The sequence below is a fragment of the Myodes glareolus genome, chromosome 3 (assembly GCF_982192425.1).
Source record: "Myodes glareolus chromosome 3, mMyoGla1.1, whole genome shotgun sequence".
Lineage (NCBI taxonomy): Eukaryota > Metazoa > Chordata > Mammalia > Rodentia > Cricetidae > Myodes > Myodes glareolus.
Window position 1 is genome coordinate 20,152,815 of NC_142028.1, and position 15,778 is coordinate 20,168,592.

At 39.6% G+C, this 15,778-nt stretch overlaps 1 protein-coding gene across 1 annotated transcript; it reads right to left on the reverse strand.

The window, feature by feature from the left end:
• Window positions 1-6,307: 6,307 nt before the first annotated feature.
• On the reverse strand, window positions 6,308-14,948 carry LOC148122559 (uncharacterized). Its single transcript, XM_087903923.1, has 4 exons — window positions 14,885-14,948; window positions 12,045-12,752; window positions 11,281-11,810; window positions 6,308-6,577 (listed from the first exon to the last, which is right to left on the reverse strand). Exons 1-4 carry the CDS (start codon window positions 14,946-14,948, stop codon window positions 6,308-6,310), a joined length of 1,572 nt encoding a protein of 523 aa, XP_087760049.1.
• Between the last annotated feature and the right edge of the window lie 830 nt (window positions 14,949-15,778).

The window sequence follows — 15,778 nt, forward strand, 5'->3', positions numbered from 1 at the left end:
TAAAACATGAGGAGAGTAACTGTAATTATCTAATCTTCAACTCTGTCAAAAATCTGAGAAGGGAAGTATTACTTGAACAACCAGGAAGTACCAATGAGAAACTTCTAAAATGTGCAACAAATGATAGAGACAACTGACTACCTGGACAATCACCCAAAGTCTCATTTGCAATGTTGAGGCAACCAACTTTATCTAAGGCCTTACATAACAGACATACCATTTTCAAAGGCAAGAAACATTTTAGAACTATCTTACCCTGTTTTGGCAGGATAAGACAGTCCTGTTTAAATCCATTTATGGATACGGATACTCTGTATCTCTGTCAGTGGTCGAGGTATGGGATTTTCTTTGACCAAAGGCCAGATTTGCCAAGAAGATAAGCTCCAATTGGAGCGTCTTTGGTGCTCAACATCCTCTCAGGAGTAGAGCAGTGTTGCCAGGAGTGATTGTGTCTTACTAGCACAGAACTCTAGGTTAGATTAAAGGCCATTTTGTTAGATTAAAGGCCATTTTCTACAGTTCTTTGAAGAGGTTGAAGATTATACTATCTATACTAAATATAATCTCTATGTATCTAAAGAACCTGATTAGCCTAAATATAAATATGACAAACATATATGACTATTGCTTTATAATTCTCAATACCTATCTAACTTGAAGACTAAGATAATAAACAACTTACAATAAATGAGGACAATGACCTCCAAATGTAAACAAGTATCTTAATAAGAGTTAGAAATGTACATTGCAATATGGTAAATATATATATACATATATATATATCAATACAATATATATCAATACATAAAAATGTTTTAAACAGAGGTAGAAGCATATTCACATACAATATTCAATAATAATTTAACTTTGTATCAATATATAAGAATCGATACCAATATAATTTTCTAAAAAATAATAACTCACAAATTCCAATCAATTATCCCATCACCAATTATCCCTCTTTTTTTTTTCAAGAACACCCTGAGCATATAAAATACCTCCCCCATCCACTCAACCATATACCAATTATAACCAACCCCTAAATGATGTCCCTAAACATGAGGGCAAACTCTGCTGGGAGAGGGGATGTCGTCCTCTAAAATTGCTTCCAGCTTTCATGGGGGCGACGTTCTTTTGAGGAGATCCTGTGAAAGTAAATGATGGTAAAATTCCAAGATTGATAAATGGTCCGGGAAAATTGCAAATAGTATCTGAGTGCTCTGAGGAGGTCTGACCAGAGTGTTAGCAAAGATGTGCACCTTTTGAAACTGTCTTGTGTAGCTGGTACCAAAAACAGGTCTAATAGTAGCACTATCAGATCATGACACCATATTAACCAGGTGGATTTGATGTTGTGGGGCCCCATCTTCATCCTGAAAGCTTCAAAGATTACTGCAGGAAAATTTATTGTTTCTTATGGGAAACTTAAACATTATCTATAAAGACATATACAGATATATATATTCAATGAAAGGTGTAATAAAGACAGAAACAGATATGATGAAAGGCAAAGAATGTTTATCAATTATTATTATTATTATTATTATTCTGTCTCATATCATGGCTCTTGATATGAGACAGAAACTCTGGGATATCTCCTACCAACAGGCTTGGAATTGGAAAGGGACTGAAACAGAGTCCAACTCAAAAATCAGATCTATATATTTATAAATGTACATTATTACATAGTTAAAAATATGTGTATAATAATTTCACTTACTAGACTTGTTCAGTGTTATTGCTGATCCATATTGGGTTGTAAATATTTTTCATCTGTCAGAATTCAAACATCTAGGGTCCCTTGAATTCTTTGAAGATGAGTGTTTACCTGCGGAGATAAGAAGAAAGCCCTGCCCCCATCCTATATATTCCTCTTACCATTGGTATGATTGTCATCATTGTGGGTGAATCCTTTCCAAGAGGTTCCTCCTCTTCAAACCAAACCTTTATTCATTTTGATAGTATCCACAATTTTTCTTCTCCTGTGGAAACAAGAACAAAACTCCTTCCCCAAGGAAGCACATTTCCTGGTTTCCACTGCAAGGACAGCATATCCTTGAAATAAACTGGTTGATTTAATTCAGTAGAATTTTCCATTATCCAACGTCTTTCTACAGCCGTTGTCCCCTTCTCATTAGCTCTAAGAAAATTCAAGGTTAATAAAACATTATGGAACCTATTTCTGGGGGTATTTTCCACCCCTTTCTGTTTGTTTAACATATCCTTTACAGTTTTATTTGATCTTTCTATGATTGCTGTAGGATTGTATGGTATACCTATAACATGCTTAATATAATAAGCAAAAAAACCCATTTCATTTAGAGACATAAGCTGGACCATTATCAGTCTTTTTTTGTGCAGGTATAACTATGATGGCCATGACTTCTAATAAATGAGTGATTACAGAATCAGTTTTTTTCTGAGCTTAAAGCAGTTGCCCATTGAAAACCTGAATAGGTATCAATGGTGTGGTGTACATATTTTAATTTGCCAAATTCCACAAAGTGGAACACATCCATCTACCAGATTTCATTCCTTTGAGTACCCTTTGGATTAGTTCCTGCAGGCAGTGGTGCTTGGTTATAGCAAGAGCAAGTAGGGCATTTCTTTATAATTTCCTTAGCTTGCTGCCACATAATAGAAAACTCTTTCTTCAAGCCTTTGCTAATGACGTGATTTTTTTTATGAAATTCAGAGGCCTGCAGCACACGTCCAATCAACAATTGATCAATGTCTGCATTACCTTGTGCTAGAGGACCTGGCAGATCCATATGGGATCAGATTGTGTTATATATATAGGGAAGAGCCTGTTCCTGCTCGTGTCTTGTACCTGGATAAACAATGAGGTCAGTTCTGTATCATCTGGTATAAATTCAGTGGTTTCAATATGCAAGATAACTCTTTCTGCATATTGCAAGTCAGTAACTACATTAAGAGGTTCTTTAAAATCCCTTAGCATCATAAGAATGGCATATAATTCTGCCTTCTGGACAGAATCATAAGGGCTTTGTTCCACCTTACTCAATTCTTCTGATTTGTAACCTGACTTCCCTGATTTATTAGCATCAGTATAAAATGTATGGGCTCCAGTTGTTGGAGCATCATGGATGATTTGAGGAAGAATCCAAGTTCTCTTTATAAAGTTAAGCCTATTGCTTTTGGGATAGTTGTTATTAATTTCTCCAAAAAAATAGCACAAGCTCTTTGCCATGGTTCATTGTCTTTCCTTAACTTTTTTTATCTCATCAGTAGTGAAAGGCACTATAATTTCTGCTGGGTCTATGCCTGCTAGTTGATGAAGTCTCCATTAACCTTTTATAATTCAGAGATTTTTTCCACATAAGTTTTTTATTTTTTTACTTGGTTTATGTGATAAAAAGATCAATTCCAAGATAATATCATCTCTCTGCATTAAGATTCCTGTGGGAGAAATTCTGGAAGGCAATATGACAAGAATGCAACTAGTTTGTATTCATTCTATCCACATGTGCCTCCTGTAATTTTTCTTCAATCATTATCAGTTCCTTTTCTGCTTCAGTTGTTAATTTTCTGGAACTGTTCAAGTCTTTATCACCATCCAAGGTTTTGTTTAAATGAATTATTAGATCAGGTGTTTTCCCAACTGCCGGTCATAGGCTGGAGATGTCTCTTAACAATCTTTGAAAGTCATTAGGAGTCTGTAACCAATCTCTCCTAATTTGTGCCTTTTTGTCTTAAGTTTTTTGTAAATCTATTTTATTACCTAGATAAAAGACAGAATCTCCTCTCTGTATTCTTTCAGGAGCTATCTGCAATCCTCATTTAGGTAAAACTATCTTTACTTCTTCAAACAGTCTTTCTAAGGTATCTATGTTTGAATCAGAGAGCAATATTATCCATGTAATGGTAAATTACAGACTTAGGAAATTGCTTTCATATTATTTCCAAAGGTTGATTTACAAAATAATGACATAAGGTGGGGTTATTTAACATGCCTTGTGGGAGGACAGCCCACTGGTACCTCCAAGTAGGCTGAGAGTTATTATAAGTAGCCAGTGTGAAGGCAAACTTTTCTCTATCCTTTTTTTGTAAAGGTATAGTGAAGAAACAATCCTTTAAATCAATAACTATGAGTGGCCATCCATTTGGTAACAGAGAGGGCAAAAGAGTTCCAGATTGCAGAGGGCTCATAGGTTGAATAACCTTGTTGATAGCCCTAAGATCTGTCACCATGCGCCATTTACCAGATTTTTTTTTAACAACAAATACAGGAGAATTCCAAGGGCTGGTAGATTCTTCTATATGTCGAGCATCTAATTGCTCTTTTACCAACTGTTCTAAAGCTTGCAACTTTATTGGTTTCTCAGTCAACCATTTTTGAGACAGGGCTTTTGGTACCTCTGAAGAGTCATCAGTTGCTTTGTGTTCTTGCACAGACCGAATGGCTGATTTCCTCCATCTGTAATATCTTTTAATATTTTTCTCACAAATATAAGCTTCAGAAACAGTAGGAATATTAATCTGAGTATTCCATTGTTGAAATAAGTCATGACCCCATAAATGCACTGCAATATTGGCTACATGTGGCCTTAGTTTTCCTATTTGCCCTTCTGGGCCTATGCATTCAACCCACCTCGTGCTTTGTCTTACCCAAGAAAGGGTTCCAATTCCCAGGAACTGAACTTTTTCCTCCTGACGAGGCCAACTCAGATGCCAAGATTCTGGAGTAATGATACTTAGATCCACACCTGTGTCCAATAAGCCTTCCATAAAAATGCCATTTATACACACTCTTAGCTTTGGATCAGAGTAAAGACTGTCACCTAGAATTTTATCTAGGGAAATCTCAGTTCCTTTCGCTCTTTCTTGCTGTTGTAAAATTCTGGCCTCTTCTTTGAAAAGGCACCTTCAATGCAATTGAGGACTGCTTTCTAAGATAGCTAAGGTTAATTGAGCCCAGTCGTGAGATGTAGCCTTGTTACTGAGAGCCCAGGATTTGACCATCTCTCTAACAAAGGACAAATGTGATCCATAATTCACAATCGCTTGTTTAATTTCTTCAGATCACTCATATGTGCGGGCTCCCACGTATGCTTTTTGATGATCTTAGGGTTTTTGGAGCCGGTTACCTTTTCTAATGTTATTACTGATAAAGCAGTTAGAACTCTGAGGAAGCTATCCTGGAGAGTATTACATACTGACAGAGTTAAATTTTGCCTTTCTACCTTTTTCTCCAGTTCATCAAAGTCTATAATTTCCTCTATCTTTTCAAATCTGTTAACCATTGCCTTCTGCAAGGCCTGAATCTCCTGCCTAGTATTATGCTCTAATCCCTTCATTGAGGATACTAAGGTGTGAAGTCTGTCTATTAGAGATAATATCTCACCGTTGGACATAATCCTCATGGCATGTATTGTGCCTTCTTGGATGGACAATCTGTCAATCAATCTATCATACCCTTTTGAAAAAGTCCGATTGATACATTTAGCAGTTTGAATCCTCTCAAATAATGTCTCAGCACTTGTAGTCATGGACTGAATTTTATGAGCCAAATCAGCCCTTTCCTCCTCCAGAGCAGCGAATCTCTCCTTAAATGAATTAATATTAGACTGCACCTTATCAAAATTTAGCTCAGTTGACCGAGTCATAATAGACAAAGATCTAGTCTCCTCCTTGAAATCTCCAATCTCTTTCTTGAGGAGGTTGGTGTCAGTCTGAACAGTTTTTGAAATTACCTCAGCCAATTGAAAATTGTCAGACAAGATGGTTATGCCCTTCCTTTAATTTTCAACTTCTTTTCTAAGAATCCAGAAATCACTCTGTAAAAACTGCATCACTTTCCTATTGCCAAACCATATTATGAAAAAAACTGCCAAATACGAGAAAAATGGTAAGCCCAAGAAGTAGCCAAGCAAGGGGGGTATCATAAGCATCTTGTAAAACTTCACCCATAGTGTAAGTGAAAAGGCTTTGAAAGCCTTGAATGGTTAGATTATCTGGCATACCTGCAGGGTTATTTTTTTTAGATTTTATTTATTTATTTTTTTTAAAAGTAATTTTATTAAATTATAAAAGTTTCCATTTACGCCCCTCTTCCCAACACCCTTCCACTCCCCCCCTTCCTCCTCCCTCTTGTGTTTTATCAAAAGAAATCTTACCTGTACCTTTTTTCAAATCAGCAAGAGTAGATGTAATAACTACTGCCTGCCAGTAGGTGGCAGGGTTCACCTGAATCCATGTGGCTGGTGAATGAGAATGGAAAAAAATTTTTTCCTGAAAGATATGCTCAACTCAAGAAGTTAAACTCACAGACCGTGTGCTGTGTGGATTAGATAACCATAATATAAAGATCTTCCACTCCTATGGCTGTAGAGTTGGGTGACGTGGGCGCTGAGTATGGTGGGCGCAGTGCACGCAAGCCTTGGCGGCCACAGTGCAAACAGCAGCTTCTTGTCTCTGGCGGGAAGCACTGAGGAAGGGCAGATGGCACTGGCCTTCGGATCCCTGAGTTCAGTGCACGGAAGTCCCATAGTCCTGTTATCCCACCACGGCTTGGCTGAAGCTGCTGTGTAGTGGTTGGCTGGTGGATGAGTGTGGTCTGTGCCCAAATGAATGCAGCCTGGCCTCAACTGGCCAGAGCCTTAAAGGGCTCTAAAAAGACCGCAGTTTGGGCGCCAAGTGATGGGCATGATCGACCGCACTCAGAATTAACCAGACCAGCTCAAAAATAAGTTATATAATTTAATAATTGGAAAACAGAGAAAACTCACATGACTGGGATCCAGTGAGCACATGGGAAGCCGGGAAAGAGGGAGAGACAAGGGGCAGGCACCTGGATTCCCAGGTCCTTGTTCCTTGGCCCCAGGTGACCACACCCTAGCCAAATGTAATTGGCTGAGATTCTCCATCAGAACAGTCTTCTTAAATAGAATAAAACCAGGGTATTGTGCCTCAAATGGAGGTTTGTCTCTGGCCTTCCAGATCCCAAATAATTACTCTGAGGCTTAGTATTAATTACAAACTGTTTAGCCTATTAGCTCAGGCTTATTATTAACTAGCTCTTACCACTTAAATTAATCCATTTCTATTACTTTATATATAGCTATATGGCTGTGACATTACCTTATATCTCGCTTCTGTGGAAGCTGCTTTCATCTCTCAGACTCCACCTTCGTTTTTCCCTGTATCTTTGCTTGAATTTACACCTGACTCCATTGTGCCTGCCATCTTTATGAACCAATGGTAATAAAATGTTTTCACAACATAAAGAAATACATCCCACACCAAATCCTTAACAAGATATTTATCAAATTCAGCTTCCTAAGCATACAATTTTACAGGTGTGGTCTTGTGATCCTAGAGGCCTTTACTTGAATGTTGCATTTGCATCATACTCATGACACTGATTTTTGTGGACATGCAGAATGCGATGTTACAGAGTCAGAGAAACTTATGCCCAGATTTCACAGGAAGCCCTAGGAGGTCATACAATGTAGTTGATACCAGATCTCCTTTCAACAGTTCCAAGAGGGGGATTAATCCAAAGAAAACTAGGAAATGATTAATGCTAGGAACTTGGAATGTCTGACAAAAATAGTTGTAGGCCATGTGAGAAAAATCAGTCATAGAAGAGGACATATTTGTGTGTTTATGAAATTGGAGGCATGAAGGCAAACCAACCACATTGTAAAGAAAGGGATAGTCAGGCCTCTAAGATCCTCCTGCAGCCCTTTCCTCACACAAGTCGAACAACCATCCTTATACCAAATTTTCTTTACTACAGGTAAGAAAAGCAGGTGAGAAGCTATGTTCTCTGGTTTTAGTGAATTAATAAAAACACATTGAACACATTCTAAGAAATAAAAATGTCAGATATGCAGGCAATCACTGTCAAGAACAACTAAAAATCTAAGGAGCAGAGAAATGCTCATGTTGTTTCTTCTCCAAAAACACACAGTTCATCTGAGATACAATTGGTACATGTGTGAAATAAAAGTAATTCCTGCCAACTCTGGTTTTAAGTCTACTACCAGGTCTGATTTAAAAAACAAAAACAAACAAACAAAAAAATCACTTCCATAGATATCCATGGCATCTGTGACCCTTACCTGCAGTGCAACCTAATACTGAAACTGCTCCTGAAACTATAATAGACTATAAGCCAAAGGTCTGTCATTACTGCTCCTCCCTAGCTTTCACAGTATATGGTAGAGGGAAGAAAGTGTCCTCTGCCTAATGGCAAACACAGCATGGTTTATTTGTTGCATTGAAGGTTTATTTGTAGCTCAGTATTGGGTTTACCAAGTAGAGACTACTATACCCAGGTCATATCTTTTAAAAAGAACATTAGGCTGGTACCCTCTTTCCTTTTTGGGTTGCATTATTTTTAGGTTTCTGAAGTATTAACTTTTTCACTATGCAGGTTTCTGAACTTCTGGTTCTTAGATTCAACCAAGGTTAGCATCAGCATCATAGACTAAGAGACTGCCTTCATTAAGACTATTACAACCTTGCTCAGCATATTTTTTTAAAGAAGATTCCACTGACGGCAGCATACAGTACTAGGCAGAATATTTTGAACAGGCAATCATAGTCAGGAAGGTCAAACTGAGGACAGGGCAAATGCTGAAACCTCCCACTGTGAACTAAAATCAGTGGTTTAGCTTTTAGAGCAGTCTGAGAGTCAAGGGAGCCACAGAGTCATATTTTATGAACATTTACTCCAGCCATTTGAACTAGAGATGGCTGAAGTCCCTCACTGGTGTGGGGGTTGTTTATTCAGAAAGCAACACAGTGTTGTGATCCGTGTAGCTACAGGATGGTATAGCAACCTAGAGGTAGCTGTGTCCAGGTGATTGCTTCCAGAGCAGAGGAGAAATTTGCAATGCTGCAATACAAGTTACTGGAGTCTGTGAATAAAGACTGTGGACGCACTCCAGCCCCTGCGTGTGGCAAGGATAGACTGTGTAGCTTACTGAAATAACTCCCTGTCCTTGTCCAAGTATAGATTAGTGCAAACCTAGATTTGAGAAGTTTACTGCTGCTGAAATAATGACTATAAAGCCACTTACTCCCTATAATCTGAATTTAGATTGCCATCTAGTGACATCCTAGAAGTGTCGGAAACACAGAAAGGAGTATCTGGGTTGACTTTCATAAAGTACGGTCATGAAGAAAATCAGACCAGGAAGATGAAATAAGGAGAGGGGGATGAGAGAGAGAGAGAGAGAAAGAGAGAGAGAGAGAGAGAGAGAGAGAGAGAGAGAGAGAGAGCACTAATCAAGCTAAACCAAAGAGAGAAAGAAACAAGAGGAAATGTTGGATGCCTTTGAAGAGTCAGAGGTGTGAATAAGTGGTAAGATTCTTAAGAGAATCAGTTTGCAACCATATTCATGTATGAAATTTGATTCAATCAATGAAATTATAAGGATCATGGTTTTGCATACTATATTTTTCCTTTTTTCTTTAAAGTTATGAGAGTATTAATAATTAATATTATGAAAATGACTTATGCATTTTTTTGTACTGTAGAATGCAGAGAAACTGAAAAGTAACCCAAGTATTTCAGATGAAACTTGACTTATGGGTAAAGGGGGAAGAGAAGCTTACCATAGCACCCACAAAAAAGAGTCATGGATGCTCTGATTTTGTAATCATAGCCCTCACCATCCGTGAGAAAAAGAGACAACACAAAAAAGAAATTGCATGCTGGTTATTTATTGTGAAGCTGAAGTTGTGCTTCAAATGGTATGCTCTCTTTCATTTGTATATAAATGACATGGGCTCTTGGTGTGTGGCATGGGTCGATCTTGAATTTAGTCTTGAGTGTTGGGATAAAAAATGCACAGCACCATCCACAGCTTGAGTGACATAACTTTTGAATGTTATTTTTTCATTTCCTGTGTACAAACAAAAATCCAACAGTAAAAGATCATAGACTGTCATATGATCATATGGATTGTCATAGCTGAAGGTTTTTTACTCTTGCTACAGTCATTAACAAGAATAACTTGAAGCCTGACTTTATGGCTTTTTCTCTCCTTTCTTCCTCTTTTTTCCTAACAGTGTTTTATTCATTCTTGTTAGGCACCTAGCACATTATGTTTTTTAAAATGTAACTTATATCATGAGTAAATGAAAGCTATTCTTAGTTAATTTGTCTTTTAGCAGTTACTGAAAATGAAAAGTGACATATTGAAAGTGTATCTAAAGTAAATACAACAGTGACATTGAGAGGCATACAAACATCTATGAACACGGCTTAATCAAATTATTATGGCAGGACTGCATAATGGAGGATGTACACTTATGAAAATACTGAAGGTGAAATAGAAAGAAAGAGGTTGACAAGAATAGAAATCATGAATTAGAGAGAAAAAGAATAGAGTTGGGAAGGGACACAAATGAAAGCAGAAAATTACTGGTAAGAGTGTAATATTCAATTAACTGATATGGAAGTTTATAAAGAAATATATTGGTTAAAATGGGCAGAAAGTGTTTTTACCTGTAATTTATAAGGAAAACTGGTGTTTTAACATTTCCAAGATGGTTATCAAAAAAGTCATTCCAAAGAAGGTTTTTGGTGAGGGATATGGTGAAATTTAAAATAAGACAGACATTTTAAATTTAGTAGCAGCTCATTCTTTGCTCTTAGATTAATATTTTATTTTATTTTCAGTTTGAAAGTGGTTCAATGAACCAAGTAAGCATTTCGAAGTCTAGAAGATACATAGAAAAATAGACTTCAGTGTCATATACCAGGGACATTGAACCTGAGTACCATTGTTTGAATCTACAGGTTGTCAGGTAGAAGCATGAGATGGGAAGTCCTTGGAGCTGAGGAAGAAGGCAGAGGCCTCAGAGGAGTCAGAAACCCCAAACCAATGCAATAAAAGAAATGCTATTACTGGAGAAAAAAACACAATGAAGCAGAACTCCAGAAAACTCAAAATTGGATGAACTTTTAAAAAGAAAAGACAATATTGCAGTAAAAACACTTAGCAATTTGTATACTGTGGCCATGTAATTTCACCCGTTCCCAGTTCACTTTGGAACTCTATAGATGTGAAAAGTGTAGGAACTAAAATGTTTGCTTATGAATAAAGCATAATTCTAAGGGAGACTAAATTCAGCTTAGCAAAGTAGTTGGATCTGTGCCTTTGTCACTTAGCATATTGGAAGATAGTGGTGCTTCTATGGTTGAAATTATTGGGGTTGTATCTAATTACCTCTCATCATGGTGCGCTCTGTCAACAGTCAGGACAAAAGTAATCAGTTACTCCAGTATGATTGCCTCCATACTGGGGTGGTCTGTGTCTGGTTGCCTATGTCAGGGAGAGGAGGCCGAGGCTCTGTCTGGTTGCCTAGGTCAGGGAGAGGAGGTCGAGGCTCTGTCTGGTTGCCTAGGTCAGGGTGAGGAGGGCGAGGCTGTGTCTGGTTGCCTAGGTCAGGGAAAGGAGGGCGAGGCTGGGTCTGGTTGCCTAGGTCAGGGTGAGGAGGGCGAGGCTGTGTCTGGTTGCCTAGGTCAGGGAAAGGAGGGCGAGGCTGGGTCTGGTTGCCTAGGTCAGGGCGAGGAGGGCGAGGCTGTGTCTGGTTGCCTAGGTCAGGGCGAGGAGGGCGAGGCTGGGTCTGGTTGCCTAGGTCAGGGAGAGGAGGTTGAGGCTGTGTCTGGTTGCCTAGGTCAGGGAAAGGAGGGCGAGGCTGTGTCTGGTTGCCTAGGTCAGGGAAAGGAGGGCGAGGCTGTGTCTGGTTGCCTAGGTCAGGGCGAGGAGGGCGAGGCTGGGTCTGGTTGCCTAGGTCAGGGCTAGGAGGTCTAGGTTGGGTCTGGTTGCCTAGGTCAGGGAAAGGAGGAAGAGGCTGGGTCTGGTTGCCTGGGTCAGGGAAAGGAGGAAGAGGCTGTGTCTGGTTGCCTAGGTCAGGGCGAGGAGGGCCAGGTTGGGTCTGGTTGCCTAGGTCAGGGAGAGGAGGTCTAGGTTGGGTCTGGTTGCCTAGGTCAGGGCGAGAAGGGCGAGGCTGTGTCTGGTTGCCTAGGTCAGGGAGAGGAGGGCGAGGCTGGGTCTGGTTGCCCAGGTCAGGGAGAGGAGGGCGAGGCTGGGTCTGGTTGCCTAGGTCAGGGCGAGGAGGGCGAGGTTGGGTCTGGTTGCCTAGATCAGGATGAGGAGGTCTAGGTTGGGTCTGGTTGCCTAGGTCAGGGAGAGGAGGTCTAGGTTGGGTCTGGTTGCCTAGGTCAGGGAGAGGAGGTCTAGGTTGGGTCTGGTTGCCTAGGTCAGGGAAAGGAGGAAGAGGCTGGGTCTGGTTGCCTAGGTCAGGGCGAGGAGGGCGAGGTTGGGTCTGGTTGCCTAGATCAGGATGAGGAGGACTGGGTTGGGTCTGGTTGCCTAGGTCAGGGAGAGGAGGTCTAGGTTGGGTCTGGTTGCCTAGGTCAGGGAAAGGAGGAAGAGGCTGGGTCTGGTTGCCTAGGTCAGGGAGAGGAGGTCTAGGTTGGGTCTGGTTGCCTAGGTCAGGGAGAGGAGGGCGAGGCTGGGTCTGGTTGCCTAGGTCAGGGAAAGGAGGAAGAGGCTGGGTCTGGTTGCCTAGGTCAGGGCGAGGAGGGCGAGGTTGGGTCTGGTTGCCTAGATCAGGATGAGGAGGACTGGGTTGGGTCTGGTTGCCTAGATCAGGATGAGGAGGACTGGGTTGGGTCTGGTTGCCTAGGTCAGGGAGGGGAGGGCGAGGCTGGGTCTGGTTGCCCAGGTCAGGGAGGGGAGGGCGAGGCTGGGTCTGGTTGCCTAGATCTGGTTGAGGAAGATAAGGCTGGGTCTGGTTGCCATGGTCAGAGCAATTGGGACGAGGTTGTGTTTCATTGCCTTGGTCAGTACAAGGTGGATGGTGTTGTGTCTGGTTACCTCCACCATGGGGTGGACTGTGTTGGTGTTGTGGTGGTGGATGGTGAGAAGGGGAGTGTCTGCCTCCATCGTGGGGTGGTCTTGGGTAAAGGGTTCCCTCTTGACTTTCACTTCCAGCAGAGGTTCCAAGTGGGTGTCTTCCAGGAGGAGATCTCAAAAGTATGTACTCGTCTTGATCTTCAGACTCTGTGTAAAGATGAAATATGGTGCAGAATATATGAAACTAATTGTGGAAGACTTCCCTTTGTATTTCTCTGATGCCATCATACATTACCTGTCTAGAACATTTTCTCAGCAGCCAACTACTATCATGTCTACTTCTTGGTCTTGAATATTGTTCAATGTGGTGATGATTTGCTAAAATCTGTATCTAAGAACCTTAAATTTATTCAAAATTGAAATGTTAGATTATATGATTTATAATTCCTGGAAAGAAAGTGGGCAAAGACTTCCAATGAAGCCTAGTCTCAGTACTTGAGCCATGGATTGAAATTAAAGCTAGTTATTCAAAGATCTAAAAATGCACAGAAATACACAGAATGAACAAAGATAGAAAAGAGAAATTTCCCCCAGCATGTTCTCTTAATATTCACACTGAATATTGTTCCATACCATCAGGAATGCAGTTGGTTAGAAAAAGAGGGCATGGGAAGGAATTTCTTTTCATTTTTAAAAATAAAACCTTGTCATTCTTGAGGGGAATACTGAGGAAGAATGAAGCAGTTTAACAAGTCTTAGTGATGTAGAAATGTAAAAGTAAGGACACTTTGCATTTAGGAACCATCTTTCAGCAGTTATTTCTCCTTTGGGAACCAGGAGAACTGTTATTTAAATTGGTGGTTTCCAGAAGTTGGGGTAAAGAAGATTTGTCTAAATTATTAAAGTTAACATTCAGTAGTTACTAAAAAAGTTTAAATGATTATAATATGATTTTTGAGAATGTGAAAAACTTCTAAGAAGAGTACAGAGTACTCATAAGAGTAGGAAGGAAGTACCATTGCAATTGATTTCTATGAAATAATATGCACTTTATCACTAATTTCATTGAAATTATGTACTGGATTTTTTAAAAGAAATGAAATTGTAAGAAAACTTAAGTATCATTCTTTTTTTCAACTCAAAAACATCTGGTAAGGAGTTTTGACTTGCATTCACAACCTGTATGATCTTGTCAGCCACACTCTGAAATGTACTCAAAAGGTCAGAAGATACAAAAGAACAACAGTGTGAAGGACAAAGTGGATCTCAACCAACTGCCTAAAGAAAGAGCAAACCTTTACCTCCTATAATCCCTCCAAACTTACTGCTAGCATTTTGTATATTTATTTCAAGGCCAAATTTTACTGTATCATTACCCATTTTCTTCATCATTTCCTTTACTTACATTAGTAATTTTTCCCAAGAAGAAAATAAAAAAATAAACATCTATACCACGTCAACTGTGCTACTATAGCACACTAAAATTCTGATTGGGAATAAGAATAAAACCCACCCCTAGGCAAAGAGTTACAGGCAATGAATGGTTGCTGAGGAATGAAGAGTCAGCTTTCTCTAAAGTAAATGCCTTTATGCAATGGTAAGCCCTAAAGCCATCTGCAATGTTCCATAGACTTGTTTGTGTTTGTGTGCGTGTATATGTGTTTAACACTAATAAAGAAGTCACGGATTTGAGAAAGAGTAGAGGAGAAACACGAGAGGAATTGGAGGGAGCAGGGAAGGAATGGAAACAATATAAATAGAGTATGCATGTATGAAACCCACTCCCCTATTTTTAAATTAAAAATGAGCAAATTGGGTCTTAATGTGTCTATTTTTATGTATAAAGGGTCAGGCTCGCTCTCTGATTCTCTGCCTCTCTGGCAGTTTTGTTGTATATTTATCTCCTCCATCTGTTCTGATCCCATTTTATAACAAGACTTTCTCCCCAGTATATATAATTCTTTGATATTAATATTGGTGTCCTCCATTGCCCTCTCTGTTTCTTACAGACAAAAATCCACTCCCAACCCCTTTTCTTATACCTTCACTTGAGCTCTGAGCTGAGCTCAGGGCCAGCAAGGCCACTGTCAGCAGGACCACAAGCATCTTGGAGGAGGCTCTGGAGTTTCTTTCAGGTCTGTGTTAGAGAGAACAAAACAGTGGCCGTTCTCCTTACAGGGAGGAGCAGAACAATGGTACTTTTGAGTCCCCTACGGAGTGATTTCACACCTGAAAAACAGGATACCTTGCATCCATGACTTCTCCTGTGACTTGATCCATAAAATAGGAAGGGAAGAAAAATTGTTATTGTTTTATTTATAAAAGATATAATGTGTGGCTTGAATAACACTGTTGAAGGAGTATTGGGTGAGATACTAGCACACATATTCAAAGTAAAGTCTCGATATAATTTGAACTTCAGTCTGTTTGTTGATACTCTGTTCTTCAAATGTGAGTTGTGGGGAAGAAACATTAGTCAACAGCATTTTCCTGTCACAAATGGAAGACAACAGATGCTTCAGACGCTCGTTATAGCCCAGATTCCATAAGTCATAATGTATGTGGCCAGTGTCCATGATATTTCATCACAATTTTAATTAGTACAAGAGTCATTATAGTTCAGGTATGGAATTCACTAGGATATCACACTTGAAGACATGGTAAATGATGGTAGACACACTTCTACCCTATTTCTTCACTGTTATCCAAAATATCCAGGGCTCTATCCCAGATCAGTGAAATCTTGGTGATACAGACCATTGGCATTGTATAGTACTCTAACTTATTAATATCCATGGAATTTGGTAGCTGAAATAGCTACAGATACCACCAATGGGCTTCCATGGAAGTCCATTTTCTTTTACAAATAGCAGTATTTCAAATTTCTAATACTTCAGTGTCCTCCCATTTATGATACTATGCTATATACATTTTAG

Bases quoted from the DNA above. Each gene is read 5' to 3' on its own strand.
- LOC148122559 (XM_087903923.1), bottom strand. From the start codon at position 14,948: ATGCTTGTGGTCCTGCTGACAGTGGCCTTGCTGGCCCTGAGCTCAGCT. The intron at 11,811-12,044 runs GCAACCAGACCC...TCCCTGACCTAG, and splicing joins CCCTCCTCTCCCTGACCTGG to GCAACCAGACCCAACCTAGA. The intron at 6,578-11,280 runs GTATGGAGGCAA...ATTTGGGCACAG, and splicing joins ACCAGACACAGACCACCCCA to ACCACACTCATCCACCAGCC.